At 41.8% G+C, this 19,244-nt stretch overlaps 2 protein-coding genes across 3 annotated transcripts in view; one reads left to right on the forward strand and one right to left on the reverse strand.

Moving 5' to 3' along the window:
• The window catches only part of LOC144651224 (deoxynucleoside triphosphate triphosphohydrolase SAMHD1-like), a 53,257-nt gene that overhangs the window by 28,306 nt on the left and 5,707 nt on the right, over positions 1-19,244 (forward strand). For both annotated transcript variants that reach the window (XM_078511137.1, XM_078511138.1), the window contains exons 10-13: positions 3,386-3,544; positions 5,870-5,935; positions 10,990-11,137; positions 18,931-19,014. In XM_078511137.1, the coding sequence (XP_078367263.1) occupies positions 3,386-3,544; positions 5,870-5,935; positions 10,990-11,137; positions 18,931-19,014 (457 nt within the window). The remainder of the gene's footprint in view (positions 1-3,385; positions 3,545-5,869; positions 5,936-10,989; positions 11,138-18,930; positions 19,015-19,244) is intronic.
• Positions 13,158-16,350, reverse strand: LOC144651351 (uncharacterized). The gene is made up of 2 exons (XM_078511296.1): positions 15,539-16,350; positions 13,158-15,401 (listed from the first exon to the last, which is right to left on the reverse strand). Exons 1-2 carry the CDS (start codon positions 16,179-16,181, stop codon positions 14,341-14,343), a joined length of 1,704 nt encoding a protein of 567 aa, XP_078367422.1. The 5' UTR covers positions 16,182-16,350; the 3' UTR covers positions 13,158-14,340.

A 19,244-nucleotide genomic window follows, 5' to 3' on the forward strand; every position in this document is an offset into this window, starting at 1 on the left:
ACAACATTACATTGGAGATCCAGGGGCTGCCTGAACTTAGGAGAAGGGAATTCTTGTTGCAGGGTTTTAGCTGGTTTGCTTACTACACGGATGTCATTTTTACGAAGTAACCTGGTGAGAGGTTCAGTCAATCCGCGGATATAGGGAAGACATGCGAAACCCAGGGATGTGTCAGATGGATCGGCCCAATTGAAGAACATGGACACTAATTCTTCTGGGGGAGGAGTTGTCGGGGCTGACTTCTTTTTTAATATGTTGGAAATAACTGTTGGTGGGTAGCCGTTGGCTTTCAATGCTTCCGTAACGTGACTAGTCTCGCGTGCTTTACCTTCACAAGTGCTAGGCAGGTTGGCTGCACGGAATAGGAGGGTCGAGGCCGTGCTGACTTTATGTTTTATTTCAGGATGAGAAGAATAATCCAGATATCTATCTGTATGTGTCGGCTTTCGGTAAACGTCGATGACAATAACACCATTTTTCCTGGAAACCAAGGTGTCCAAGAAAGAGATTTGGCCATTGTTTTCTTCTTCAATAGTAAAAGCGATTTTTGAGTCAATGGAATTTAAAGTGCCATGAGAGGAGGGGACAGCGTCTTTCTTAATGATGACGAAGCTATCGTCAACATATCTTTTCCAAATCCTAGGTGCAATTGTAGAGGTATTGATGGCAGTGGCGTAGCCAGGGGAGGGTTCCAGGGGTTCCGGAACCCCCCCTTCGGGATATCGCAATAGCTAATTCAAGAGAAAAAATATTATTAGAACCCCCCTTTAATTCCGCCAGATTAGAAAAATGAAATTTTTGAGAAAATAAAATGAAATCTATAAAGTATCACCTTAATTGTGTTTACAATTACAAAATTTCGTGTATACAAGCCTGCGTTGTACGTGTAGTGCGGATCAAGACCTACCAAACAGTGCAGTTCAGGCCTTGGCAGAATGTGACAGCGATTTTTATCCAAATGTGCACAAGTTGCTGCGCATCTTGTGTACGTTGCCAATTACTTCTGCAGAATGTGAGCGATCGTTCAGCACATTGCGCAGACTAAAGACATACCTGCGGGCTACAATGACCAGCGAGCGATAGTCAGGACTTGCTCTTATGAACATACATTACAACAGACAAATTGATATTAGTACAACAGTCGACATTTTTGCACGGAAGCATCCACGGCGCCTACTTCTGGCTGATATACTAGCTGACTAGTGAGTGACGGTACGCCGGGAGTGAATGGTACGCCGGAAAAATTACCTGGTACGCGGGATTTTGAGCTTCCCTTCTAAGAAATGCTAGCTTCAATTGACGCTAAAATTGCTAAAAATTTATGCTTAGAATCAAGGAGATGCCATTTCTGGGGACCGCAAATTTCAAAATTTCCCGGGGGAGCATGCCCCCGGACCCCCCTAGAGGAGGAGCGCCTCCGGCGCTCAGTTTTACCTTCACAATTACAATTCACATTTGGAACCCCCCTATACAAAAAGCCTGGCTACGCCCCTGGATGGCTAATTCTTCTACCACCTCCATGCAAAGATTAGCGACAATAGGGCTTACAGGGCTGCCCATAGCACAACCGTGAACCTGCTTATATACACAGTTATTGTAGACAAAATAGTTATTGGAGAGAGTGAAATCCAATAAAGAAATGATGTCGTCAGTAGTTAGGCTTGTTCTAGATTGTAAAGTACTGTCATTGTTCAGCTTGTCGCGAATGTAATCACACGCTTTGTGGACAGGGATAGCTGTGAATAGCGACACCACGTCGTCGGAAATTTCCATATTGGCTATTTCTTTGGCAAATTGTGAAGAGTTGAGGACAGAATAGCCATTGTGGTTCTGAATCGGCGATAGGATATCAGAAAGAAACTTGGATGTGTTGTAAAAGCGTGTGATTACATTCGCGACAAGCTGAACAATGACAGTACTTTACAATCTAGAACAAGCCTAACTACTGACGACATCATTTCTTTATTGGATTTCACTCTCTCCAATAACTATTTTGTCTACAATAACTGTGTATATAAGCAGGTTCACGGTTGTGCTATGGGCAGCCCTGTAAGCCCTATTGTCGCTAATCTTTGACCCCACAAGCTTTTAGCTTTTATTATTATCGTGTCAAAATAAAGTTTTACCTTACCTTACCTTACCTAGAAGAATTAGCCATCAATACCTCTACAATTGCACCTAGGATTTGGAAAAGATATGTTGACGATAGCTTCGTCATCATTAAGAAAGACGCTGTCCCCTCCTCTCATGGCACTTTAAATTCCATTGACTCAAAAATCGCTTTTACTATTGAAGAAGAAAACAATGGCCAAATCTCTTTCTTGGACACCTTGGTTTCCAGGAAAAATGGTGTTATTGTCATCGACGTTTACCGGAAGCCGACACATACAGATAGATATCTGGATTATTCTTCTCATCATGAAATAAAACATAAAGTCAGCACGGCCTCGACCCTCCTATTCCGTGCAGCCAACCTGCCTAGCACTTGTGAAGGTAAAGCACGCGAGACTAGTCACGTTACGGAAGCATTGAAAGCCAACGGCTACCCACCAACAGTTATTTCCAACATATTAAAAAAGAAGTCAGCCCCGACAACTCCTCCCCCAGAAGAATTAGTGTCCATGTTCTTCAATTGGGCCGATCCATCTGACACATCCCTGGGTTTCGCATGTCTTCCCTATATCCGCGGATTGACTGAACCTCTCACCAGGTTACTTCGTAAAAATGACATCCGTGTAGTAAGCAAACCAGCTAAAACCCTGCAACAAGAATTCCCTTCTCCTAAGTTCAGGCAGCCCCTGGATCTCCAATGTAATGTTGTTTACAAAATTCCGTGCGCTGACTGCTGTTGGAGTTACGTAGGAGAAACGGGCAGATGTTTTAAAACCCGAAGAAAGGAACATCAAAGAAATCTTAAAAATTATACGAGAGGCTCGAACGTTGCTAACCATGCTTGGCAAAATAATCACTCAATTGACTTTGATGGCGCTACCGTGATAGACAAAGGCAATTACCGTATTCGAAGAACACTAGAATCTTGGCACACTGCCAAAACCGTCGGCGCAGACAATAATTCCAAACCGTTACCAAGACAATATTCTATCTTATTGTAATTCTTAATTTGTCTGTTTTTGTCCTTTTTTAGCTTTTTACACTTCTATTGTATTTTAGTTTTTAATCTTTTCACACCCTCCCTTGCATAAATTTCCTACCACGCGCTTTCTCTTTTTTACATTCGTCAAAGGCTATAGTAAAATAGCCGAAAGCTCATATTTTTCTTAACTTTTTAAACCAGAGAACGCTTTTTTACACTTTTAATAAGTATCTCGTTGTTTGTTCAGTGTTTCGTTTAATGCCTTTCCTTTTTCTATGGCTTTTTCCTCAGGCGTTACATCAAGTTTGCACGGGTGATATTTGTAAAAGGTAAAGGACAGATCTGTTTACGGGACAAAGAAGTAAACAACATTTATGGGTTGTTTCAAACAAGAAACAGTTTGCACCGGGGAGCTTATAAACACAAAACGTGCAATATCATTGAAAAAATGTAAGTGCGGATGATATTGAAGAACATTTAATTTAATTTAAGGGATGGTTACTAAATACGCAGGGGAAAGGAAAAGAGGGGAGGCTGGAGGAGAAAGTGGGAGTCTCCATTTTTGAGTCTAATGCTTGCGTGCGCTTTGCGCATGCGCATTAGACTCTTTGTTATATGAAAAAAGCTGTTAGCAATCCCAAGGGAATGGTTCGGGATCGATAATCGTTCGCTGTAATGTAGAAAACAATGATCAGCTGCAAGAACGGACTCCGTACGGACACGCACGATTAGTTTCAATTAAAAACAGCCAATCAGCGACACGTGTTCCCACGCATAATTAAAAGTTCTTTCTCAAGTCACGATTATTCAACACTTGAACAGGACGAAATAATTTTCCAGTTAAGACATTTGTAAGCTTTTTGTGAAAATAAATCTTCGTTTTCAGTTCAGTTAAGCACTTGTGTTTTCGTCTTGCTTAAAAAGCAAGACGTCTTTGAGAAAAAATATTTCGACGGCGACTCGCGTTTATTTACACAATGCGACCAAATATTTATTTTGTTTTAAAAAATAGAAAACTTTACCTCGGTTTTTGTATTTAAGTCATTCGAATTTTGACCAATTTTTTCTTTACAGTGCAAACAAAAACCTTCAAAAATAAAAGATGTACATGGATAAATGTAAATCAAGTTACGCGACTAAATCAAAATGCGTTTGTTTGGCCGCTTTGCAGTATTACACTGTCCCGGCCTTTGCCATACACTGAAATCGAATTTCATGCTTTTACGACTCTCAGAGATCTTAAGTTCTTCTTACAGCTAGAAAAATCATAAAATGGTTACATTGATATGGAAGTGATGATTCGCGAAATTTGTACATCATGATAAACAGTCTTCGCTCCTGTGTATGGTAGCTCGATAATAATTGCCTAGTTTCCAGCGTTCAAAAGGTCATCATTATATTGACGTGAGCATTTACACCCGTTTTTAGGAAAATCTGTCACTAAGTGCTTACAGTACAATGGAGTAACAGTCACTATTTCAAGTGCTTTTATTGCAAAATCTGTTTCAAGAGTCATCATCAAAATGGTGAAAAATCTGAAAGAAAACGATGTGAAGTTCTTCAACCCTTGTTGTAATGAACATGCTTTTTGTAAATCGTCACGCAATCTTGTCCAAATGTTTAATCGTTTCTGCTTTTACGGACAATACGGAAGAAGTAACATCAACTCCTGTTCATACTTTAAATTTTGTGAAGCATATAACATTTATGACTGTTTCGTTTTCATCCATAATCATCCACGATGCCCCTAGCTTGCTATAAGCATTTTAAATTAAACTCCCGAACACAAACCTCTAACCAATTTTAACCGGCTTACGAAAACCGCGCAATCTGTATCACTATGCCATACGGCATTAGACTCATGTCACCCTTGGTGACCTATTTTTTCTCTGTGCTATTAGGGAGATTTCCAAAAAGGGAAATAGTGGATTTGGGTGACTTCAAATGTCTACTATCATGCATGCTGCACAGCGGGCATTGCCTACAGCAGTAAGGCATTTTGTAAGAAGTGTCTCGCTGTAGCGTGGTATGTCTTTCGATAGAGTTGCTAGTTCATGGAAAAATTAATTGATTAATATATAATCAACGTTTCATTTCTCATTAACCGGAAATTATTTTTAAATTGATGGCCAAACCCAGTTAAAAGGAGTTTTCCCTAATGCTGGGTACGTCGTTGCACGTTGTAGGCAGCACGTTTGTAATTATAATCAAATGAGATTTGAGTCGATTAAGATATGAAAATGGAGTGGGGCTCTTGACATTTTATTTAGTTTTCAAAGGAGGGGACCTTAAAAGTTAATTTCTGTTTAAAAAGGGTGAGGGGAGGGGGAAATTGGTGGTATTCACTGTCACGCAACTGTCACGCCGCAAAAAAATAATTCAAAAACTATTGAATAAAAAATCAAGAATACAACAGGTTGTAGACAATTATTAGAAAGTATACTTGTCCAAGTCTCATATTTTACGACCGTTTCAACCGATTCAACCAAAACTTGAATTGGTTCACACCCGTCAAAAATTGGTCCGGACCCGATCATTTCTGTGGCCCGGTAATGTGGGAGCGGACCCGTCAAAAAATTGGTCCGGACCACACCACTTTACAAAAGTGGTGTGGTCCGGACCAATTTTTTGACGGTTCCGTACCCACATTTTTCTGTCGTGTAAACGCGCCTAAAAACAGTCACGTTTTTACCGGGCCACAGAAATGATCGGATCCGGACCAATTTTAGCTGTAGTGAAAATGGGCTTTGATTGTAATTCTTTTCTTTATTACAGGATCACTGAGGCCTTTTTAAAGGCTGACAAAAGTTCCCTAATGAAAATATTTCAAGGGAAAAAAGGGTATGGAAAAATACATTGAGCAAGCGGGATATTATTCAGTCAGTGACAGAAGTTATTCGCCCAAAAAGTTTCGGCGTTCTCGCAACAGGAGTCGAACTTCTGACCTTGACTGTTGCTGAGAGAATTCGGAATTTTTTGCGAGTAACTTCTGCCACTGACCGAATAATATCTTTCTTATCGTGTTGCTACCAAGCTTAACATATACCATCATTTCTGTAACGCGTGGAAAAATTTTATCGAATAGATTTAACCTTACCTTTAAGAAACACAAGTTGTAGTCAAATATATCTGTATTTAACTTACTGCTATTCTAAACACTCCCGGAAAACACTACAAATAAACCTAAGACAAAGGCAACATTACCAAAACAAAAATAACCAAGGTCAATTGGAGTGTTCTTTGCGGTAGCCTGCGTAGCTGGCGGTTTTGTTTGTAACCGCCAGGCTAATAAACCATCAATGCACTGTTTACATCAACGTTCATAGGAACCAGAGGGTGTGAAAATGCAGGCGAAATTTCAACACCACGCATTTCATCACATTAGGCTGCCGACTGCAGACCATGACGGTACCTGCGATCGGGTTAAACTTTCTGATGGATTTAGTGCTACAGCTTTCTGGCGCATTTTAACTGAGACATTAAGCGTCAAGATTGAGCATCAAGGTCCCAAATTATTTGGCAAAAACTGGCCACTCCAATATGGTAAACAAAATATCGTTTATGCAGAAGGCACTAAATTGGCCCGGTAGAGACAGCTTGTTACAAAATATAGAAGGCCAGCAATTTTGTTGGCGATCAAAGACCGGGAATTCAAAATGTTCTGAAACAAATCCATTATGAACAATAGTTTTCCAGGAGCAGTTACGCCATTTTTGTAATTTTTCGTCGCGCCGCCTGTGCTGCTCGCTTTACTTCGTGTCGCCCTGACTTACCCCCCTGGGTCTCCGAGGATGACAACAGTGAGGATACATAGAAAGACTTGAGAATGATACATGAAGAGACCCTCTTGTGGACCAAATATTCATGAGTTTCATTATCCTGTTTAATTTTGTACGGAACAATTTAAGATCACAAGGACAGAAAACCCAAGAGCTTGGATTAATTGACTCAACTAATACCAAACATTTAAGTCTTATCCTCTCTAGAAGATCCGATCCGCAAAGCCTTTATCTTTGGTCTAAGTCTAGTTGTTTCTTTCACTGTTTTCCTTGTTCAATGATGTATTCATTATAATGGCTCTTTTAAGAACTCTGCTGATAAATTAAAGGGGCACTAGTAGCAGGGAATTTACCACATGTTTGGTTAATTAAAAGCGGTTCTAAAATTATGACATAGTACCTTCCGCCCATACAGAAATTGCGCCTTGAGCAGCAAGATGCAGATTTAAGTGAATTATCTAAAGACGAGCACATTCTATTTGGTTTTAGCGACTTTTCCAAGACACAGCAGAATTTGTAAAGTTTGCGTCAAAAACCTCGTGCATGCGTAACTCGTGATAACAACCCTCTGCTGGATTCAGTGCACTGGTATAGCAATTTCAGTTAACAGAACTCAACCATTATTTTAAGTTTTCCATCGACTGAATATGTCTTTTGGCTTTTGACTATTCGCCGCGAAGTCATGCCCATAATAGTGTCTCTTTAAAGCAGCATTCTCAGCAAAGGCGTGCGTAAAGTTAAATATGTATTTGCTCTTTTCAGACCCTTTCGTGTCGCCAGACATAAGATTTCTAAGATTTCTACTTAGCAGCAAACATTTTTCGTTTTTAACCGGACGCATAAGGCCGGTTCGTAAAATGCACGTCTACTTTATACCTCATTCTCCCTGGTTTTTCGGTGTCGTTTTTGCGTATATTTTGAAGGAAATGGAACGGGTCCATTTGATGTTGTGTAATATCACTAGGGACGGTAGAAGAGAGTTTGACTGCAGGGGAAGAAGCAAGTGAATGCGAATTTTTTGGAGCCAAAAGAGTGAAAAACTAAGTTCAAAATCGGCCATTTTGAACGTAGGACATATTTGACCGGTGGAGACTAGAGGGGTCGTGGACTCTGGGGACGAGAATGGTGAGAAGGCTAAGAAATATTTGTTTTGGAATCCGAATGAAGCCGGAAGGAATATTTGAAGGATTAGAGGAAGAATTTTGTGGTAAGAAGAGTTGGAATTAGGCTGTGAACTTGAAGTAATATCGGTGATTGTGGACGAGAGTTGAGGTAAACGAAATGTAACAACGGCGGGGATGTCTTGATGGAGTCATAGTTAGTAGACTAACTATGATGGAGTGCAGTTTGCAGGTTCGTGTGTTTATTGCCATTTTTGGGTTTGTTTTTGGGGAGAATAAAATAAGAAGTATTAGCGAAGTAACAGTACTCAAAGAAATGGTGTTCGGATTGTTTTTGGGCTTCTTAGGGAACATTTGCTACTGGATAAGTTGAGTCATGTGAATTGTTGGCGCAACTCGTAAGTTGTAACTTGAAACGTTTGGTCACGGTCACGCAAGATTTGATGTTAACTAGCGATCACTTGTTTAAAGTGCCTATGAAGTAAAAAATAATTGCTGTTTATTTTAAAGGCTTTTCAAATTAAAGAAGAATGGCGTTTTCCTTTTTGCAATATCTTTTTTCGTTTTAGAGATATTTACGTTTTTATAATATGCAAATGAGGAAAGTGATGACGTCATTAATTGTTCCACAAAAAGATGAAGCATTGAATCAAGAATATCTCTTGGAATATTTGAGCCGTGTTCTTCAAACTTGGCACGATTAATGTACACCACAAAAGACACAAAATGACACCTGTCATGCCGTTGCCATGGCAACAGTTTTGCTGCAAATACCTATTTTAATTAATACTGATATCCACAGTTTTTGCTTAATCAAAGGTGATCCACTCCCAACAAGCTAATGAGGAGAGTGAGGGTAATAGGGCATTATGTGTGTTCCAAGCTGGATCCTCTGTCCCACTTTAAAGGGTTGCAAATTGAGATATTTGGTTTATGACAGAAAGAGCCTGGAACCAAGAGTGTCGCCATGGTTACATCATAGTATGAGCCATCTTGCACCTTTAAGAAAGGTCACTACTGATGCCAAGTTTCAGAAATATCACCTTTATATTTTCAGAGATATCCTTGATTTTGTGATCTATTCTTTTAGTGGAACAATTTATGACGTCATCACTTTCCTCATTTGCATAACACAAAAACGTGAATATCTCTTAAACGAAAGAAGATCTTTCAAAATGGTAAACGCCATTCTTCTTTATTTGTAAAAGTCTTTGAAATAAGCATTAATTAATTTTTACTTCATAGGCACTTTAAGGTGATTCCACTGAAATAGAAGGAGTATTAAAAATTTTCTGAAACTTGGTTCAGGTTACAATTACGTTATGAGCATTAAAAAAATGAAATAAAAAATGGGGGTCACCGCGCTAGTTTTTGTGTAAAATGGATGGGCATTTTAGTAAATATACGACCCGCGAGATATATATTAGGAACCCTAGTAATCCAAATGGGGATCGCTATTGTTTCAAGAAAAAAATTATTCTGCATAAAAGAACTAGTCTAGTTCAACAAAAAGGACTTTTATCTTATATTAAAAACTATTCTTATTGTACAGGAATTAAGATAATCAAAGAAATTTAAGATTTTGCTCCGTGCGCACGTTAACGGCACTACCTAAAAACGTGTTTTTTACGGCATTAAAATTAAAGTATCTCAATGTAGAATTTTAAACTTTTTTTAAATCGCGATATATTGTAGACAACAGTTTGACATTTAAATTAATACATTAAAAAATGGGGGTCACCGTGCTCGTTCAAGAGAAAACGACCATTTATTTCCCTACCGAGCTTAGCCTAAAGGGAATCTCGTAGTGTTCAGTGTGCGCGCGCTAAATGACGCGAAAACTTATGCGCAGAAAGGATGCGCAATGCAATACCGTGGAATCACCTTAACATGAACACTCTGCTTTCTGTTTAGTGTAAAATGAATATTTTTGTGTCATTGGAGTGTTTTACCCGAAGAAAGGACTGAATAATCACATTGCGAAACCGAAGACCGCTTGGACATGTCCAAGTTATTTAAAATGAAACCACAACGTCAGACCTACGCGCCCGGCTGTAGCTTTAAATAATCATTCACCTATTTTAAAAATATTTACAAATACGCTGCGCTCTGTTTGTGTAAAATAGTTTTTATGTGTTACTCAAGCGTCTGGCTCGAAGCGAGTGCAAGTCGTACAATTTACTCGGAACGTGCTGAATATTGTTTTCTGGATATTTCCACTATTTGTTTTGAGTTTATTTTGGGAATCGAAACGAAAATTGCAAGCCCAGCAAGAATGTGTCAAGTACTATTTCAAAAACGAGTCGTGCGCCAAACATTTCACCACAAACTTTGTCGTAAGAAGCTGTTATTCGAAAATAATTCCTTTCCAGTGCAAAAATGCGACAAATTGTGAATGAATACGATGTTTCTTGGTCACAATTCGCTGTTTTTGTCGGTATTTTTAAATATATTTAGCTTCTTGGAGCCAAAATAAAGTTGTCCCGGGTAGGCGAGTTATCCCTAGCAGAGCGTTTACAAGGCGCTAGGGTTACCCTGGCGCTAGGGCTACCCTTGTGCTAAGGTAACCCTAGCTGCCTTGTAAATGAAAAAAAGAAGAAATGTGGGAGCGCTAGGGTAACCCTCTTGCTAGGGTAACCCTAGCACTAGGGTTACCCTACCTGCTTGTAAACAGGCCCTAAGTGACTACTTTTTCAAAGATTTTTTACTGTGCGGTGATGTGCCTTTCTCGCCAAAGAACGAAAAGAAGTGGCCAAACATTAACCGTCCGGTTTTAAACTGCTTGAAGTTTCTTGTTTACAATGTTTTTGAAAAGCAATTTAATTTCTGAAACTAAATCGCAAACGGCCCATCTTAACTCCCTGTATTGCAAAATTCGGACTGCTCAGGGAGACAATCAGAGTGTTCCTTTTCAGGCCTTTTCATCGTGGACCAGTTTGCCATATAATGATTATGTGTAAACCATTTACTGTAATATATTATTTTGTTATCACAGAAAGCTGTCAATGTCGTATTCAATAGATGACATGAAGGCCTACACACGGCTGACGGATCACGTTTATTATCACATTCTGAACTTTTCGGACGATGACTTAAGAAATAACACAGACGGCCAACAACAGCAGTATTCGTTAATGAAAGAGGTAAGTTTGTAAGGACCAATATTTGCGTTTAACGACCGTTTCCTGTTAAAACGGTTTGTCGTTGTAAGTGTCGCAAAACCAAAACCAAAATAATCACTCTTTTTTTAGCTTGCCAGTCACAAAGGACACAGACAATCCAGTGAACCAATCAAAACTCGAAGCAAATACATTAAAACATGTTTCGACATGTAGCTAGCACAAAACGTGGGAAAACGTGTGTGTGCGATAACGATTGGTTTTGGTTTCACTTCTGATTGGATGAGAAAAAAGGTGTGACACTTTTAAACTAATCACTAAGCATAGTTATGCAAAACCAAAGTAAATGCAAATTACTTTCGACACTCAAATAAAAACCGCTCCAATTATTATTATGTAGCCGTGATAATGCAAACGTAACGTATTTAAAATGTACTGCAGTCTGTTTATAAATTAATACGTTATTAAACACGCGAGGATTGATGTCAGTACGAGAGCGAACGAACCCAGCATATTCAGGCGGTGGGGCGATCGCAAATAAAGCAATGATGCGAAATGCAAGCCATTAAATACGTTTCGTGCTGACATGACACGGATGCAAGTGATAGAGAAACTCAAATACAGGGACGGCGGAGCAGTTTTCCAGGTGGGGGGGGGCTGACTAGTGACTTTAAGTGGGGGGGCTTAAGAGACTTTTCTCTTAGTAAGTCTTTATTTTTTCGGAAAAAGTGGGGAGGGGGGGGGGGGGGGCTAAAGCCCCCCCCCCAGCCCCCCGGCTCCGCCGTCCCTGAAATAACATTATCAAGGGAGTATAACTCTCTGGGTGTAATCATATTTTGCAAGAAAAGCAAATTTGAACTTGCAGTTTCCATATGCAGGTTGCTTCAGCAATTTTTGCAAATTCAAAATTCACGGGAAGAAGGGTACTTCCGTATAAGAACTCAACCCTGTCCGGCCCTTTAAATATCAGTCACTGAAGACTGATGACCAAAAAATTTTGCAAAAATTCGCGTTACGTCCGGTCCCTGTCAAACTTTCAGGAAAGCGTGACTAGGCTTTTACCCAGTCTCTCCGCAAATTTGAGCTAAAACACTTGAATGTGGCCTACACGACGTACTTCACAACTCAATACAAAATGGCCGCCGATGCGAAGCTTTCAGCAAACGGCGATTGTAAGGGCAGAGAAAGCTTTTGAGATTGTTTCAAGAAGAAGAAGGCAGTAATATTGGGATTTCTATTGATTTTGATCGTCAACTGCGAAATACAAGCGAGGAATGAATCGAAATTGAGGTAAGCGTGTGTACTTGGTACGATACGGTACGAACGCATTTGGTCTAAAATGCACTGAAATATTTGCTTTCTGCGTTCGACACCATGCCTGGTGCTTGGAATGAATGCCTTAATTTATCTATGAGTATAAGTTAGATTAGTCATAAATTAGATTAGTCATGAAGCTTAGATAAATTGTAATAAATTCTATATTCATTCTTTTTCAGCCAGAATTGCTGGATATGTTGCCAATATAACAAGGAACATTTTTACGTTCTACTTTTTCTCGTAACCTTAAACATTTGAGAAGCTTGTTGCTTTTTGTCCAAATTTTTTGGTCACTTTATGCTGATTTATGCTAAATAGATTAATATATTCAAAAATATTATGGGATGTTTCGAACAAAAGTATTTTTTCCTGAAAGCCTGTTTCATAACCTTTCAAAAGAGGTATGTCTTTCTTCTCAGATGTAAATATCTTCTGAGAAAATAAATAAAGAGTAAATGTCGTCAATTTTTGACAATTTGTTTACAGACAAACTTGAGTTATAAATACCGTTCGCCTCTAAGTGTCAGGGCTCGAGACTAACTTTTTCGCTAGCTGGCCCCTTGGCTAGTGACAGCTTTGATTTCACTAGCCAAAACCAATTTTCTACTAGCCAGATTTGGGCAGAGGCACTTTGCTGTCTTCACGGGCTCTATATCATTATCTTTAGGGTCAATATTATTTTAGGTTACTTTTTGGTATTATTTCAGCCTGTCCACAGTCTTTGTTAATGTCTCTGTTCCGCATCAAAATATCTTATGTAATAAATCAAAACACACAACACAAAGTTTGGCGTAATGGGGGACACATACCCTGCGGTTGGCGTGACAAGCGACTAAAATTGCGTGACCTTTTAAAGCCTCACTTGTCTCCCCAGGACTACGCTGACAGGCAGAACAAGAGTATTGGCAGGTCGATACATATCGTGTGCCCTTAAAAGCCTCACTTATCTCCCCAGCACCATAAGCTAGTGCTGGATCGGACAAGAGTATTGGCAGGCAAAGAAATAACAAACACAAGCAAAAACAAAGCCAAAAGGCTTGGGGGAAGTCGCTACCAAGACTTAACCGAGAACCGCAAAAGGGGAAGTGTCCCAAATTTATTGTAACAAAAACAAGAAGTCTCCCACAAAAAAGGGGTGAGAGGGTGGGAAAAAACTTACAACGATTGAAACGAAATAATTGTGATACTATTACAATGCTACCACGAGGAGAATGAAGTGTTACATCAAAGGTATAAACTTAACAGACACATGAGGTATAATGTACAACCAATAGTAAAATACGTACTGTAAAGCAACTAGGCATCACGAGATAACATTGTGAAACATTGAAGGCCTTAGCCAACCGCATTAAGCGAAAGAAATAAAAATGAGACAGTGTTGCAACACAGTAGAATTACATAGCCAGCATGCATGCATTGTTGACCTTGACTGACCGTAACGTGTAATACGTCATGATCCATTAACTGCGTTTTACAGTTTGTTATTGTAAAACTTTCTTAATGTCTCTGTTCCGCATCAAAATATCTTATGTAATAAATCAAAACACACAACACAAAGTTTGGCGTAATGGGGGACACATACCCTGCGGTTGGCGTGACAAGCGACTAAAATTGCGTGACCTTTTAAAGCCTCACTTGTCTCCCCAGGACTACGCTGACAGGCAGAACAAGAGTATTGGCAGGTCGATACATATCGTGTGCCCTTAAAAGCCTCACTTATCTCCCCAGCACCATAAGCTAGTGCTGGATCGGACAAGAGTATTGGCAGGCAAAGAAATAACAAACACAAGCAAAAACAAAGCCAAAAGGCTTGGGGGAAGTCGCTACCAAGACTTAACCGCCACAGATACATGCAGGGCATGTATCCCCCCAAGCAACGGGAAAATAAAAGGCACTTTTTAAAATGAAAGCTAACCTAGACTAGCAGAGCCAGGAGAACATGCCATCCTGGGAGCTGCAGACAGTAGTATTGAGGGAGGTGTACGAATATACAGTTGATAGCAGTCAGAAGACCACCTCCCTAACACTTTAATCAGCCAGTCTGGCAAACCAGCAGCAGCCGCTGCCGATGCGGCACCGATGCGGAAACTATGACCCTTTAAACTTTTGTAGGGGAGGCCTGCCTGCCGGGCAGCATCCCGGAGAAGGGCTGAGACCGAGGACCTGGTCAGGAGCCGACCTGACTGGAAGGAGAAAAGAGGTCCAGGTGGTGGCTGAACCGCCAGGAAAAAATTTTGCATGGCAGTAACAGCGCACAACGAGGCGGAGGTACGTGCAATGGTAAGGGTGTTACCCTGCCGGAAAAAATCTGTCTTAGAAGCTTTAAGGGTAACAGACATGTGTTGCGGGTTTGCCAGACTGGGGTAGAACGAGATCGCATCTGTCGACAGTTCAAACTGAGAGCGATAATTATTAACCCCTTGATAGGTAAACTCACTACAACGAAGAAAACCGAAAAAGGCTAGGGTAAAGGCGGCCCATACCATGAGAAAGTCTTTAGCCCCCAACCAGCCCTGGAGAAAAGGGCGGATGGACAGCAGAACCCTGGGAGTAACAGGCTGACGTAAACTACGTGACTGCCCTTGAAAACGAAGAATACCCCTTAGAACCTTTTTTAGAAGTAATTTACCCTGTAGAGGGTCACCATGCCCACAGGAAATATGAAGGTTGCGCACGGCAGCCAGGTACAGCTTAATTGTACCATGACGCACTGTCCTAGCTAAATATGAAGCGAAATATATAAGTGTCCCTTCTGAGGCAGGTAGAATGTCGCCCCGATTGGATACTATGCGGTTCATAAAACAGAACTGAATAAACCTTTTCTCGCCAGAGCTGTAGGAGCGGTTGGTGTTCGGCGCAAGTCCCCAGTTGGCATAAGTTAGAACTTCATCCCTCAGAGAGCCAGAAGGGAAGGCGGGATGGTACAGGGCTGGGGGTCGGCATGGGGGGCCAATTCCCTGAAACGCTGGACCTGAAAGCGGGAGAGGGAGTCAGCAATGCCATTAGAAACCCCAGGGACATGTTTTGCCCGTACAATGAAATTGTGCTTCATGGAGAGAAGTACCAAAACCCGAACCAAGTCCATAATACGAGGGGCTCTTGAATGACCAGAGTTAATGATAGCTACGACTGATTCATTGTCGCACCAGAACTGTAGGCGTTTGCCTGTAAAAAACGGATGCCAAATGTCGCAAGCAACCACAATCGGGAATAGTTCCTGCCATTCTATACTAATGCCCTGAGCCTTATTAATCTGGAGATGAGGAGGCCATTTCCCTTGGAACCACTTGCCCTGGAAGTAGCCCCCAAACCCCACTGTACCCGAAGCATCGGTATACATTTCCAGGTCAGGGGTGGGAGTTACAGCAGTGTCTAGGAAAAAGGAGCGCCCGTTCCAGGTGGAGAGGAATGTTTTCCACATTTCAAGGTCTTTAAAAAATTCTTTGTTGAGACGGACATGATGGAAACGACTAGAGACGCCCCGGGTGAGATTAATGACCCGCTGTAGAAAGGTTCTCCCTGGGACTACTACCTTGCAGGCAAACTGTAAAGTGCCTATAAGGGACTGAAGCTCCACCAGCCGTGCCGAGCGGCGTTGAGTAAATGACTGAAGCATGTCCTTTATTCTGACAAGCTTGTCATCTGGAAGGCGGGCTTCCATGCGAACGCTATCCAACACGATACCCATAAATTCCAGGACCTGGGAGGGGCCCAAGGTCTTTGAGGCAACTACTGGGGCTTTGACTGCCATGAACACCTTCAGTAGGGTGGTGAAACTCCGGAGACATTGTAGTTTTGAGGGTTCAGCTATGAAAAAATCATCTAATATGTGCAGAATGTTGTGAACCCCGTAATTGTGTTTCAGGATCCATTCTAAGGCGTCGGACAGTTGATTAAAGATGTATGGAGCACTGCGGAGCCCAAAGGGAGATAGAGGTCCACATAGAATTTTGACTGCCAATAAATACCCAGGAGGTTCCAGTCATCCGGGTGAATGGGAATCAGACGAAAGGCTGACTTTAGGTCAGTCTTAGCCATGAAGGAACCCTGACCCAGAGTTTGGAGAAGGCGGATGGCATCGTCCACCCGGACGTACTGGAGGGAAAACAGGTCCTTTTGTATGTGGTCATTAATGCTATCCCCCTCAGGGTATGAAAGATGGTAAATTGTACGCCATTCAGAGGAGTGTTTCTTAGGAACAACCCCCACCGGGTGACATTGAAGATCAGTAAGAGGGGACGAAAGGAAAGGGCCTGCTACCCTGCCCATCTTAATCTCTTTAGCTAAATTAGATGAAACCACTTCAGGGTGTTGGGAAGCAGAAATCAAATTACGGGAGACCCGGGGTTTACGAGGGCCTGTGTACCCAATTCGAGCCCCAAACCGTAAATTATGAATTAAGGTTGTAACAAAATTATGATTAGGATGAAATAAAAGTTCATGTTGTAGGCGGTCAATGTCAATAGGAGAGGATACAGTAGGTCTTTTACTTCTTGGGCCGCTCGCTGTGGCTGGTCCTTGCTCCATTGCCGCCAGACTTCTGTGGGCAACTGGAGAAGGAATGGCTGGTGGAACTGCACCGGCTACAGACGTGTGGGAAAGGGCAGGAGCGGCGTGAACATCCTGAAGTCCTGTTAAAGTCATAACAGTGGGCGTTACTTCTGCGGCGACGTGATGGGTCAGCTAAAGGGCAGTCTCCCTGGAGGTGGTGAGGACTGGAGCAGTGGGGGCAGTGAGGCCTGGCCAGGCCGGAGAATGTAATCGCCCAAAGTTCCAAATCGATCTTATCCCAACTCAGTGTCAACTGGTGAGCTGCCCTGCGACGGAACTGTTCGTCGTACGACAGCCAAGCGAAGCCCTTAAATTTGGTGACCGCCAAGCTGATAATTTGTTGGTATTTCAACAGCTCAAGGGCTCTCCGAGGGTAGGCAGCCACAATGACGACCATGTACGTTGTGAAGGCGTCTATCCATTTTTGAAAACTATCGATCACGGGCTTTCGTTTACGCACCATGGTGATAGGGGAACCCCCGGGACCTGGGGACGAGTCCGCCAACCGAAACTGAATGTCCGGGAGCTGGGCCTGGTGGATGGAGTCGGGGAGTAAAACAGAAAAGTCAATGTACTCACCCCTTAGAATACGATCTTCTAGCGTTCTATCCAAAGGACGATTGAGGCCCAAAGGAGTCGCCAAACCAGGTGTAGGAAATGGAGGACTCGCTGGAGAGGTTAATCCATTCGTAGGAAGATTTAGAGCTCCGTTTTGGTTGGCCAGCGCAGCTTGAACGGAAACTTGGACAGTGTTCCGGATCACAGCCAATTGGTCCTCGTTGAAACCGCTTTGAACATGTGGAAGGCTTTTCGATGGTCCCTGCGACTGGATGAGTATGTCAGGGTCAGAGTCAGAGTCCTCGCCCGATAATGCGTCCTCGTGGTCCGACGGTAAAGAGAGATCATCGATGTCGTCGACGGTATCTGCCTGACCGGTCTGCGAAGACCGATTTGTGTCTCCAGCCACGGACCGTTTCGACGCAGCACGAGGCCCTGTAGTTGAGCGTTTAGAAACGCGTCCTGCAGCTGTCTTCTTTGACTTCTTTGGAGCGGAGCGGGCAGATCCGCCAGATTGGGCCGCTCGAAGGGCGGCGATTAAGGTTGCTCGCGAACCCGTAACTGGTAAGTGAAGCGCTTGTAGACGGAGTTTCAGGACCTCCGTGGACAAGGACGAAAGGTTGTCCTTGCGTTGGTGATTTGCAGAACTGTTAGCTTTTCTAGGACGGGCCATCTGGAGAAATTGCACTTAGATGAACGTAAAAAACTTACAACGATTGAAACGAAATAATTGTGATACTATTACAATGCTACCACGAGGAGAATGAAGTGTTACATCAAAGGTATAAACTTAACAGACACATGAGGTATAATGTACAACCAATAGTAAAATACGTACTGTAAAGCAACTAGGCATCACGAGATAACATTGTGAAACATTAAAGGCCTTAGCCAACCGCATTAAGCGAAAGAAATAAAAATGAGACAGTGTTGCAACACAGTAGAATTACATAGCCAGCATGCATGCATTGTTGACCTTGACTGACCGTAACGTGTAATACGTCATGATCCATTAACTGCGTTTTACAGTTTGTTATTGTAAAACTTTCATAATTTTATATGTGACGACTGTGTATAATTGTGAGTTCTGTTCTCTCAGAGTCCATTTTGATGTATGGTTTTCTTCCAGTCAAATTCCTGAAGTTTTAACTAGCCATTTTGACTAGTGAAAGCACAGAACCTACTAGTTAAAACTGCATTTCTACTAGCCTCTGGCTAGTTGGCTACCGTAAGTCTCGAGCCCTGTAAGTGTGGCAGTTCGTCTTGCTTGTTTTTCTTTTTCATTTTTTTTGCAAGATTTGTAGTGTGTTGGTTATTGAGACTCACAACTGTTCGCTTCTTAGTCTCTTGCAGATCTTTGCAAACTAACTGTTTTTCATTCTGTTATAAAGGCCCGTGATATTTTGATGCTTGTTGAGAAAAGAGACCTGTACAAGTGCATCGGGCAAACAATACTGAAGAAACAAAGAAGCAAGGTAGTACTGAAAGTCGAGAAGCGTAAAGAAAATGATATTTGAGGAGACATTCCTGCAGAGGGAATTAGAAGAAACTCGTCTGTGTTCTATTGGAAATCCTAGAATCTGTTTGTTTCTGACCATTGTTTTCTATTTAACAATTAGACGGCAAGCTCGAGGTTTCTATCGGCTGATAGTTGGCGAGGGGCGACCCCGAGCCAACTATCAAAGTCGATAGAAACCGAGAGCGA

This window comes from Oculina patagonica, chromosome 4, assembly GCF_052425735.1.
Source record: "Oculina patagonica isolate OP01 chromosome 4, crgOcupat, whole genome shotgun sequence".
Taxonomy (NCBI): domain Eukaryota; kingdom Metazoa; phylum Cnidaria; class Anthozoa; order Scleractinia; family Oculinidae; genus Oculina; species Oculina patagonica.

Bases quoted from the DNA above. Each gene is read 5' to 3' on its own strand.
- LOC144651351 (XM_078511296.1), bottom strand. From the start codon at position 16,181: ATGGCAGTCAAAGCCCCAGTAGTTGCCTCAAAGACCTTGGGCCCCTCC. The intron at 15,402-15,538 runs GTCATTCAAGAG...TCCCGCTTTCAG, and splicing joins CGTAGCTATCATTAACTCTG to GTCCAGCGTTTCAGGGAATT.